This window comes from Notolepis coatsorum, assembly GCF_963971535.1.
Source record: "Notolepis coatsorum genome assembly, chromosome: 19".
Taxonomy (NCBI): Eukaryota; Metazoa; Chordata; class Actinopteri; order Aulopiformes; family Paralepididae; genus Notolepis; species Notolepis coatsorum.
The window spans coordinates 5,403,956-5,416,562 of NC_140183.1; the positions used below are offsets into that span (position 1 = coordinate 5,403,956).

At 46.8% G+C, this 12,607-nt stretch overlaps 1 protein-coding gene across 2 annotated transcripts in view; it reads right to left on the minus strand.

Moving 5' to 3' along the window:
• LOC311246305 (grainyhead-like protein 2 homolog) overlaps nt 1-12,607 on the minus strand; it is a 54,684-nt gene that overhangs the window by 31,361 nt on the left and 10,716 nt on the right. For both annotated transcript variants that reach the window (XM_084336454.1, XM_084336455.1), the window contains one exon: nt 8,560-8,654. In XM_084336454.1, coding sequence (XP_084192580.1) covers nt 8,560-8,654 — 95 coding nt within the window. The remainder of the gene's footprint in view (nt 1-8,559; nt 8,655-12,607) is intronic.

Sequence of the window (12,607 nt, forward strand, 5' to 3'; positions counted from 1 at the left end):
ATTATTTGCATCGTCCCCTGTGGTGGTGAGATCAAAGACAAACTCCCCGGATTGGACAAGAAAGTTCTATTTTTGAATATGAATTTTGTATTAAGGATTCGATATCGGCGCAAATACTTCAAATTCAGTATTTTTTGTCATTGCACATACCACAGACCGTTTATTGTATATATATATAAATACCTGCTTTTAAAAATTCTGTTAATTGTTGCTTTTTATTCCTTTATGCTGTGGAGCAAACTGAGAGTAAGAATTCCATTTTACTTGTAGCATTATGGCAAATAAAACCATCTGATCTGGGTTTTCAGATTTATTTATAATCCCCCGTTTTAATGTAGAGTTAAAGCACATCATCATACTAGTGTTTAGGAGAGTCAGGGGTTCAGAGCAGAGAGTCAGAGAGTCAGAGAGTCAGAGAGTCAGAGGTTCAGAGCAGAGAGTCAGAGCAGAGAGTCAGAGGTTCAGAGCAGAGAGTCAGAGCAGAGAGTCAGAGGTTCAGAGCAGAGAGTCAGAGAGTCAGAGCAGAGAGTCAGAGAGTCAGAGAGTCAGAGAGTCAGAGAGTCAGAGAGTCAGAGAGTCAGAGAGTCAGAGAGTCAGAGCAGAGAGTCAGAGAGTCAGAGCAGAGAGTCAGAGAGTCAGAGGTTCAGAGGTTCAGAGCAGAGAGTCAGAGGTTCAGAGAGTCAGAGAGTCAGAGAGTCAGAGAGTCAGAGAGTCAGAGAGTCAGAGAGTCAGAGTCAGAGGTTCAGAGAGTCAGAGAGTCAGAGAGTCAGAGTCAGAGGTTCAGAGAGTCAGAGAGTCAGAGAGTCAGAGAGTCAGAGAGTCAGAGGTTCAGAGAGTCAGAGAGTCAGAGGTTCAGAGAGTCAGAGAGTCAGAGGTTCAGAGAGTCAGAGAGTCAGAGGTTCAGAGAGTCAGAGAGTCAGAGAGTCAGAGCGTCAGAGAGTCAGAGAGTCAGAGCTTCAGAGAGTCAGAGGTTCAGAGCAGAGAGTCAGAGAGTCAGAGAGTCAGAGGTTCAGAGTAGAGAGTCAGAGAGTCAGAGAGTCAGAGGTTCAGAGAGTCAGAGGTTCAGAGAGTCAGAGAGTCAGAGGTTCAGAGAGTCAGAGAGTCAGAGAGTCAGAGAGTCAGAGGTTCAGAGAGTCAGAGAGTCAGAGGTTCAGAGAGTCAGAGAGTCAGAGAGTCAGAGAGTCAGAGGTTCAGAGAGTCAGAGAGTCAGAGAGTCAGAGGTTCAGAGAGTCAGAGGTTCAGAGAGTCAGAGAGTCAGAGAGAGTCAGAGAGTCAGAGAGTCAGAGAGTCAGAGGTTCAGAGAGTCAGAGGTTCAGAGAGTCAGAGAGTCAGAGAGTCAGAGAGTCAGAGAGTCAGAGAGTCAGAGAGTCAGAGGTTCAGAGGTTCAGAGAGTCAGAGAGTCAGAGAGTCAGAGAGTCAGAGAGTCAGAGAGTCAGAGAGTCAGAGAGTCAGAGAGTCAGAGAGTCAGAGAGTCAGAGGTTCAGAGAGTCAGAGGTTCAGAGAGTCAGAGAGTCAGAGAGTCAGAGAGTCAGAGAGTCAGAGAGTCTGAGTATTCCTTCCTGAGCTCCAACTGCACAAACCCGTAATGCAGGCTTTCCACGACCTGCAGGCGAACATCGCCTCCTTTTATTCCCCGAATCAATGTGACAGAACAAGGTAGAAACGCTGCCGACTTCTCAATGCATAATAATGAATATGTGCTGGAAAATAGTTCCTACATGAACCTGCTCACAACAAGGTCTGCGGATTATTGAGTTATTAGAGTTGTTGGAGTTGTTTTTCTGGTGCTTTGAGTGCCATTCGGCTCCATTGTATTGGAGTGACGACAGACTTCTTTACGGCAGACACAGTATCTCTGGATAAGAGGGAACATGTGTTTTTATTTGGGGTGAACTGCCCCTTTAAGTTTACAATCAGTTAAATATGACCAAAAGTGCTTCAGTATATCTCAATCCATTTAGTTCTGGAATGGTTGAAGACAATTCCAAAATGCTATTTGCATAAATTTTTTGAAAATATCTACTTGACGTTCATAGCTTAATATGAGAAAGACTAATCTACGAGTCTAATAATATATTGTATGAGAAAATTCTTAAGATATGCGACGTCAGGGGCGCCCTCGTGGCGCACCGCATAGTGCCTCGCACACCTCTTGCCTCTTCCCCGCCTCTTCTCCCGTTCATTCTCGCCTCCTCCGTCGGTCATGTCTGACCATGAAAAAGCAATAAATGCTAAAGAAAAATCTTAAAATAAAAGGATACGTGACATCCTAAATAGATTTCCATACACGAGTTGTACATTCTTACAAGAAATTATGTAATAATAATAATAGTGCACATAGTGGATAATTTAGAATTAAACTCTTTGTTTAGACTCCTATGTTCTATAGAGAAATATGCCGATTACACCACCATTCCACTAGGGCTGAGCCCAAACGTTCCGACCTTCATTAGTTACGTTGGCATTCGAATCTTAATTAATGGGTTTGAACCTCCGCTTTGACATTTATTTTAATATTTCTAAACTTTTTTTTTCCCCTCACGAAAAATATATATCAGAATGTGATATATATAGTACTATGTTGTGTTTACAATCATTCGAAAGTCATGCGCGAACACCGGTCACAACAGTCTAGTCGAGATGAGGGGGGGGGTCACCGTCATACATCAGGAAATTAATCGATCATGCAAAAAAGAGAGTGTCGAGTGTCTTATTTCATAATACAATGTTTTCCGAATGGACGTTTTGATTAAACCAAGTGTATTGAGAGATGCTGAACTTTCCCAGCGTAAACACAAGTTACTTAACGTTACACAGGTATGTTATGCACGTTAATTAAGCTATGCATGTTTAGCTCGCTAACGTTAAGATAGCAGGAGCCGTCGGCCAACAAAGATGTTTGTTTAAACAAATGTATTCACAAAATGGATTACCATAAAGCCTCCTGTGACCAGTAAGTAAGTACTACTACTCTTAATAACCGCAGCAATATGCGCACAATAACAATAAACTGGACGGACAACACTGAGGCCCTCTACAGGAAGGGACTGAGCAGAGAGGGCTCAGGTCTTTCAATGTCCGCAGCAAACTGCTGCAGATGTTCCTCCAGTCTGTGGTGCCCTCTTCTTCGCTGTGGTATGCTGGGGGGGGGGGGGGGGGGCAACACCAACACAGACAAAATAAACAAACTGGTTAGGAAAGCAAGCTCTGTGTTGGGAGCGGACCTGGACAGTCTGGAGGTGGTGGCAGAGGGGAGGACGAGGAGGAAGCTGCACGCCATCCTCGAGGACCACTGCCACCGCCTAAATGCGGTCCACGTTTAGCCACAGACTTATTATCCGTGTGCCTAAAAGTCAAGACTCGACAGTACTGAACCAGAAAAATTATTTAGGAGAAATCATTCATCAAGGTTCGAACGTCCGTTGGAAAAACCCTGGCGAAGTTTCGAATCCCAAAAACAGGCTTCGGGGGGGGGGGGGGGGGAACCAGCTCTACATTCCACCGATTCCACCATCCTTCACACATCATAAGATCGCCACGTTTGCCAAAGTGAGAGGCATTAAAAAGCACCGCGAAGGGGGGCAGGTGGCGCACGGAGATTACGTTCGTCACCAACACCGGGAGACACTGGATTCGCCTGTTCGAATCCAGCTCCCGGCGTTGCTATCAGCTTGGCTGGCCTCTCACACTGATACAATTGGCTGCATCAGGGGGTGGGAAGCTGAAGGGTGGGTCCTGGGCGTTGTGGACAGCGACCCCTACAGTTCGGTCGGGGCGCCTGCTCAGCGAGGGTTGGAACTGAGGAGAGATAGTGTGGCCTCCCACACGCTACACTCTCCCCGGTGAGAACCTGCGCGGCCAGGTTGGCCTGCCCCAGGCTGCACATGCGTCGGAGGAAAGCATGTGACAGTCTCCGGTCTCCCGGACCAACAGTAGGGGAAAGTACGCAACAACCAGGAAGGGTGGGATGGGAGAAAAATCGGGAAAAAAAGGAGGGGAAGAAAGATAATAAAAAAAAAAAAAAAGCACGGCAAACACTTCAGCTCGTATCCTCCTAGTAACCAGTCAGGCTGCCGCTACCAGACGTCCACGTTCCACCGAGGAGGCCGTTGTTCCAGTCGGCTGTGCCAAGTCTCCGCAGCAGCAGCAGCACCGCAGGCTCCTCACCGCAGCATCATCCATTCCAATTAGCATTTCCAGTCGAGCAGGTAGAGCGGCTCGAGCAACGGTCCGCCCGGGCCGCAGACGGATAACGGCAGAGATTCCTTACCGTTTTTTTCCCCCACTAAACCGGCATCGACGGCGTCGTGTCTGAGCCTGCAGAGGTGACTGCGCGCATAGCTGGAGAGGCCTGCGGCGCAAATAACCCTCCTCACCAACACCTGCACCCCCCCCCCCCCCATTCCATAGCGAGTAGTAGTGTGCGTGTGCGCATGTGTGTGTGTGTGTGTGCCTGTGATTACCCAATCAGATGCCGCCAATCCGCTACCCCCCCCCCCGCTAAATAGTGAAAAGGCTCATAAGGGCTCACAGAGTTCAATCCAATTCAACCCAGAAGAAAATAAAACGAACAATAAAAACAGAAACACGGGCCAGGCTGCAACAAGTAGCAGCACTCATCCTCCTCCGCTCCCAGGCAGGCAACACATTTCTTATTCTGTTTGGACTCTACAATGATTGTTGCTTAGCAACTGCTGAATCCTGAGAGAACAAAAAAAAAAAAAAAAAACACAAAACTCGATTATTGCCCCCTTTCCCTGCCCACTGTATCCTGATCAGGAGAACACACACATACACACACACACACACACTCGAGTACCACACATGACCTGTTCCAAGACACGATGCGAGAGACACAGAGCAGGCTAAATATCTGGACCCGTGAGTCCAACAGCAGCAAGCGGGAGAGAGAGAGAGAGAGAGAGAGAGAGAGAGAAAGACACACAGAGACCAGGCAGTGGGTGTGGCACGGGAATAAATTAGACCCAGACAAGGAAAGAACGACAGCTCATAAAACTTCAAGGACGACTTCCAAGACTCCCAATTACAAGACAGAAAGTTGTGTGAACAGAACCGCCACCTACCAACTTTCAAAAGCCCGCAGCGCGCGGCTTAAGACCAAACCGACCAGTTCATCGACTAAGGGGGCAGCCCCATCGGTCGCCGTCTATTTATTTGAATCCCCATTAGTAACTATTCCTGTGGACCATGGTGGTGGAAAAGCTGACACTATGCAAAGCGTGCCGTGCACACGGTCATGCGTCCACTCAACTCATGGAAAATACAGCATCAGGCTATGGTTCTAAAAGTATCTCTACTAGGGCTGACCCCCATTAGTCGAATAATCGATCGAAAGGAGCCGTAGTCGACTGCCAGTCGAATACAAAAAAAATATATAACAAATTATTATTATTTTTTTTTGTATCATTCTTTCCAAAAGAAAAAGAGGCCTAGAAGCGTGGCTAACGCTAATGGCACGCATAACAGAGGCTAACTGCCTAAGAAAACAGGCACAGAAAGAGGATTTCACCATCTAATGAACACACTAGACTAGACAAATATCAAGATGGATCCATCAGTGGGCCAATTGCATGCTTTTGCAGAGGACAAGAAGCCTTCAGTCGACTCCTTCAGACATTAAGCACCCCCCACAGCCCAAATGGAATGATACAAAAAAAATAAAAAATAATAAAAATTAAATAAAATTATTATTATTTTTTTCATAGTCGACTAATAGTCGATTATCGGCTAATTTCGGCCAATCATAGTAGACTATCCAAATCGTTAGTCGGGGACAGCCCTAATCTCTACTAATAAAATGGAGTATTGAACCGTTTTTAACAGCCAAGTATTGATTTTATTTTATTTTATTGATGGATTAAAAACACACAACAAGGATCCAAAGGATAACATGAGAAAGAGCAAAACCCTTATTTCCGCCATGGTCCCAATTTCCGTCATGGTCCCTGTTTTGGTATCAAATGTACTATGAACCCGGCTATGAATGATATATCAACAAACCCTTCTGGAATTAGAAGCAGGATATGGATGGGAAGAAATGTGGAAAGTTTGGTGTGCGTGTGTAGGTACTAGGTACTAGGGAAATGGAGTTCCAAGACTTTGTGTGTGAAGTCAAATGCATAAAAACTAGTTTGAGAAAACGACCTCAAAGTTTGGTATTGTAATTGTGATCTATGGACACAGTCAGACAAAATGAAGTCAAATAAACAACTAATTGTGCGTTTTCGATATTTTATTGCCACTAGTTTGAAATAAGACATGTTAAGGACGCAAAATATAACAAAATCGCAATATCAATATTTTTTTTAAAGGCGATTTCAGGGGTACCGTGTCGCCATAACCCTTTCACTGCCACACTACAGAAGGTTAAGCCTTTACAATCACTACCGACGGTAACCATCGGTAGTGTGATTGTAAAGGGTTAACCTTCTGTAGTGTGGCAGTGAAAGGGTTAACCGTTTGGTAGTGCGGCAGTGAAAGGGTTAAGAGGTCCTTCTGATCGTATGTAGGGAACACAATGTACCGATTTATCAATTCAATCCATTGAAAAATCGACAAAATCCCACCGCTATTAAATATAATACTAATATGTCCGAGGCATTAGTGTTGTTGTCCTGGCACTAAATGCACTAGAGGGGCAGCCATCGGTGTGGGACTGTGGGAGTGACTCGGCAGTCCTGCCTCTTATCACACTGTATGGCCACCTGAGCACACCGACCGCAGAGGCCCCCGGGCTGTTGCATTAGTGGGTCGGGGCCCCAATGGTAAATATTTATCCACAGAGCTGCAATTACTTCTCTTTCAGAGGTGTGTTTGTGGACTGGATTCCTCATTAAAGCCCTTCAGCCAGAGAGGAACCACAGGGCACACTCGCCCCCGGGCTCTCCCAGTCCCCGCAGCCCCCGCCCCCCCGAGGAGGGAGGGTGGGCCCGCCGGCCGGCTCTCAAACATCCACACAGGCAGTTGTTTGCAGTCTGTCCTCCTGGTCTGAGTGACCGACCACCTTTACAAACAGGTGAAACCCGAGCATGGTCCCTTTCATGTGCCCCAGCCGCGTGCCCGGCTCGTCTGGGACCCCCGACCCCCCCCCCCCCCCCCCCCCCAGCCATGAGTCAACACACAAAGCAGCGGACCGTTCCCCCCCCGCTTGTTTAGATGACAAAGAAGAGAGGAGAATGGAACCCTGCCATATGCTCCAGGGTTAAGGTAGTGAGGACAACAAGACAACCTATAGCCTAATGTCTTATCTAAATACAGAGAGAGAGAGATATCATCTGTATCCGTGATGCAAAAGGTCCAATAAAAAAAGGTATATGATAATATTCTGTTTGGATACATGGGGTGAGAGGAGGGGGCTCAGAGAGAGGAGGGGGCTCAGAGAGAGGAGGGGGTTCAGAGAGAGGAGGGGCTCAGAGAGAGGAGGGGCTCAGAGAGAGGAGGGGCTCAGAGAGAGGAGGGGGCTCAGAGAGAGGAGGGGCTCAGGGAGAGGAGGGGCTCAGAGAGAGGAGGGGCTCAGAGAGAGGAGGGGCTCAGAGAGAGGAGGGGCTCAGAGAGAGGAGGGGGTTCAGAGAGAGGAGGGGCTCAGAGAGAGGAGGGGGCTCAGAGAGAGGAGGGGGCTCAGAGAGAGGAGGGGCTCAGAGAGAGGAGGGGGCTCAGAGAGAGGAGGGGGCTCAGAGAGAGGAGGGGCTCAGAGAGAGGAGGGGGCTCAGAGAGAGGAGGGGGCTCAGAGAGAGGAGGGGGCTCAGAGAGAGGAGGGGCTCAGAGAGAGGAGGGGGCTCAGAGAGAGGAGGGGCTCAGAGAGAGGAGGGGGCTCAGAGAGAGGAGGGGCTCAGAGAGAGGAGGGGCTCAGAGAGAGGAGGGGCTCAGAGAGAGGAGGGGCTCAGAGAGAGGAGGGGCTCAGAGAGAGGAGGGGCTCAGAGAGAGGAGGGGGCTCAGAGAGAGGAGGGGCTCAGAGAGAGGAGGGGGCTCAGAGAGAGGAGGGGCTCAGGGAGAGGAGGGGCTCAGAGAGAGGAGGGGGCTCAGGGAGAGGAGGGGCTCAGAGAGAGGAGGGGGCTCAGAGAGAGGAGGGGGCTCAGAGAGAGGAGGGGCTCAGAGAGAGGAGGGGTAATTAATTAATTAAGAGAAATTAACTGAAATATTTTTGTCAGTGTCTGTTCACTTAGCACATGTATTAAGCAAAGCTCTGTATAAAAGGTCATAAAATGCCAATTCTACAATCGGTCAAATATAATCTGTAAAAAGCCCATATTGGCTGTACTTGTGTTTATTTCGAACAGTGTTCACCGCGCCGGTTGCTAAGAGGCCTTCAGTACAGGGGAGAAATAAAAACGTAAACAACAAACAATGTCCCAATTCACTCCAATCAATCCTGGTAGGCGTCAAGTGGCTGTCAATCAAATTGCTCTGAAAGCAAAGCAGGAACAAACAATGAACACAGAAAGCTATTTGATTTCAGTTTAAACTACCTGCAGCTTCCTCTAGCAGAGTCTCCCTCTCCCTCTCCCTCTCCCTCTCCCTCTCCCTCTCCCTCTCTCATACCTTGGCTTCTTCATTGACATCCCATGTAAAGGAGACAGCGTTGTAGGCAATTTCCTCGACATTCCCGATTGTGTTGAAGCTCTCTTTGTAGTCGGCTGCAGAGAGAGAGGGGGGGGAGAGAGAGAGGGGGGGGTCAGTGCAGAGAGAGAGAGAGGAGGGAAGGGGTCAGTGCTGGAAGTCAGTGTCAAACAATCATGAAGATCTGAGACACTCGGAAGTAAAATAGTGACAGTAAAGATTTTAGTGGTTTCAAACGCTAATGTTAAAAAAAAAGCTAAAATAAATTCCATTTCTTCCTGAGCTCTTCCTTGGCTCTGTGTACAGCACCACAATGGAAGTTTTTTTTTATTAAACAATGCAGGCTTTCAGCTTTAATTTGAGAGTATTTACATCCAAATCAGGTGAATGGTGTAGAAATTATAATGTTATTTATAATATAATGTTAATTATAATGTTATATATATTTTTTTTTAAAGGGACCAATTGGACAAACTAACAAATAATAAATAAAATGGTCACGTTTAGTACTTCGCATGCTCAATTGGATTCAGGTCAGGTGATTGTGACTTGGCCCATTGCATAACATTCCACTTCTTTTGCTTCAGGTCATTGTCCCATTTGCACGGCGAAGCGTCGTCCAATGAGTTCTGAAACATTTGGCTCGAGATAAGATAATTATTGCCCCCAACACTTCCATCCTGCTGCTTTTGTCAGCAGTTACATCATCCAATAAATACAAGGGAACCCGCTACATTGGAAGCCATCCATGCCCACACCATAACACTATCCCACCACGCTGCACTGATGAGGTGGCATACAGGCCCACATTATAACACTATCACCACCATGCTGCTGCACTGATGAGGTGGCATACAGGCCCACACCATAACACTATCACCACCACGCTGCACTGATGAGGTGGTATACAGGCCCACGCCATAACACTATCACCACCACGCTGCACTGATGAGGTGGCATACAGGCCCACACCATAACACTATCCCACCACGCTGCTGCACTGATGAGGTGGTATACAGGCCCACGCCATAACACTATCCCACCACGCTGCACTGATGAGGTGGCATACAGGCCCACACCATAACACTATCACCACCACGCTGCACTGATGAGGTGGTATACAGGCCCACGCCATAACACTATCCCACCACGCTGCACTGATGAGGTGGTATACAGGCCCACGCCATAACACTATCACCACCACCACGCTGCACTGATGAGGTGGTATACAGGCCCACACCATAACACTATCCCACCACGCTGCACTGATGAGGTGGTATACATGCCCACGCCATAACACTATCCCACCACGCTGCTGCACTGATGAGGTGGCATACAGGCCCACACCATAACGCCGCAGGCAGACCAGACGCGCACGAAGTCACGTGCGGGTTCCGTGCGAGAGGCCTGGCACACAGAGTCAGATGTCAGAGCGCGAGGAAGCGCGCACGGAGGAAGGCACATTTACATTGGAACAGCTGTAAATGCCTAGTAGACTATATGCAAAGTCAGTCCCCGATTGAAGATTTTTTTTAAGATTTCCAGTTCCAGTGTTCTATTGTCCATTTTGCATGTATATAACCAGTTATTGTTTAATGAATTAGAATGTTAGAATTCATTTTAGAATGATGATCAGTGTGACTGTGTACTCCTGAAAAAGTATAGTAATATGGTTTATTTGTATTGGGGAAAGATACAGACACATTAGCTGGTTGAACGACATCGATATGTGTGGTAATAATAATGCAGATATTGAGTGTATTTATATATATATATATATTATTGCGCGTGGTGCACACGGCTCTGAATCCAACTGAAGCAAAAACGATCGCTTCCGCGCCCGCTTGCGGCCAGTGGGCACAGCTACGTCCGTTAACATGCGAGCGGGAGTGAAGCGGCGGTCGCCCGCCCGTCCGCCTGCCTTGAATCGCGTCTCTGGTCTGCCTGCGGCGTAACACCACCACCACGCTGCACTGATGAGGTGGTATGCTTTGGATCATGAGCAGTTCCTTTCCTTCTCCATACTCTTCTCATCATTCTGGTACAAGTTGATCTTTGTATCCATCGGACAGAACTGTTCCAGAACTGTAACAGGCTTTTTCAGATGTTTATTTTTATTTTTTGCAAACTAATCTGGTTTTTCCCCCACATCTTGTGGTGAACCCTCTGTATTATTCACTCTGGTGAAGTTGTCTCTTGGTTGTTGATTTTTGACACGGATACGACTCCCTCCTGGAGAGTGATCTTGATCTGGCCAACTGTTTCCATTCTGTGGAAAGAAGTCACCACAGTTGTTTTCCGTGGTCTTCTGGGTCTCTTGATGTTGCCGAGCTCACCGGAGCGTTCTTTCTTTTTAAGAATGTACCAAACGGTTGATTCGGCCACACCTAATGTTTTTTGCCATCTGTCGGTTTGTTTTGTTTTTTCAGCCTAATGATGGCTCGCTTCACTGATGGTGACAGCCCTTTGGAGAGTTGACAGCAACAGATTTCAAATGCAAATATCACACTTCAAATTAACTCTAGACCTTGTATCTGCTCCTCGTCAATGAAATAATGAGGGAATAATAACCCACACCTGGCCATGGAACGAACAGCTGAGCAGCCAACTGTACAATTACTTTTGGTCCCTTAAAAAAGGAGGAGGCACATATAGAAATGGTTGTAATTCCTACACCGTTCCACCTGATTTGGATGTAAATGGCCTCAAATTAAGCTGAAAGTCTGCACTTAAAGCACACCTCGATTGTCGGTTTCAAATCCATTGTGGTGGCGTACAGAGACTAAATGATCAATTGTGTCGAAATATTTAGATTACTGTAATGCTCTTTTTACTGGTCTACCAAAAAAAATCTATTGAGAAATTACAGTTGATTCAAAACTCTGCCGCCAGACTTTTAACGAAAACACAAATCACTCCTGTTCTAGCTGCACTACACTGGCTCCCCGTCTCTTTTAGAATTGATTTTTATAAAGTTATCTTACTTGTGTATAACGCCTTAAATGACTTAGCACCATTGTATATCACAGAGTCTCTGCTGTTTTACACCCTGTCAAGAACACTTAAAGTTAGGTCCACTGAAGCAAGTCTTTTAATTGTCCCTAAAGTGCCCCACAGACAAATGGCAGAATCAGCCTTCTTTTATTACACACTGAAACTGTGGAACACTCTGCCCAAAGAAATTAGAGAGATGGGCTCAGTGGACCTTTTTAAACGGCATCTGAAAACACATCTTTTTAACTTGGCTTTTAACTGCATTTAGTATTCCTTTTGTTTTAATCATTTTATTTAACTCTTATTTTTTTCTACTTATTTTATTGCTCGTGATATGCAATTTGTTTACAGAGTCATGCATTTTATTATTCATTTGTACATTTAATTTTTTGTGTCGTCAAAGCGCACTCTATTGCACTCTTTCTATTGCATGAAGGGTACTTTATAAATAAAGTTTGATTATTATTATTATTATTTATGGACCCAACTGGATCTTCTCGTCGGACTCGTACTTGCTCATAGTGTTGGTGTGCCCCCCTTGAAAAAAAAAAAGAAAAAGCATTTTTACATGATGTGATCACCTGTTTATTATATCAAGAAAGGGGAATCAAGTGACATGAGGCAACAGTGTGGATCTCAGCGCTGCCAGGAACATGCAACAGATACACATCCCCGCAGCAGCATCCACACTGCGAGCAGGACAGGCTGAGACCTGCCTCCCTCCCTCCCTGGGAGGACGGTACGACATGGCCCCCGCCCAGCCGACTCCCCCCCCCCCCCGTTAACGTCTATTCAAATAGAGATCCAGGGACCGGCTCTGCCCTGGGGCGGCTCAGGGAATCCGGGTTAGACCGTTATTCAAATCAACTCTGCGGTGTCGTGTTTCACTCCAGAAAGAAAAAAAACAACAACATGATGCCACTTTCTCAGGCTGCATCCTCCAGGTCTGCCACCTGCTTGTGTGTGTGTGTGTGTGTGTGTGTGTGTGTGCTGCTTTTCAGGCAGGTGTCAATGTGGACAGGTACAACCGATAATG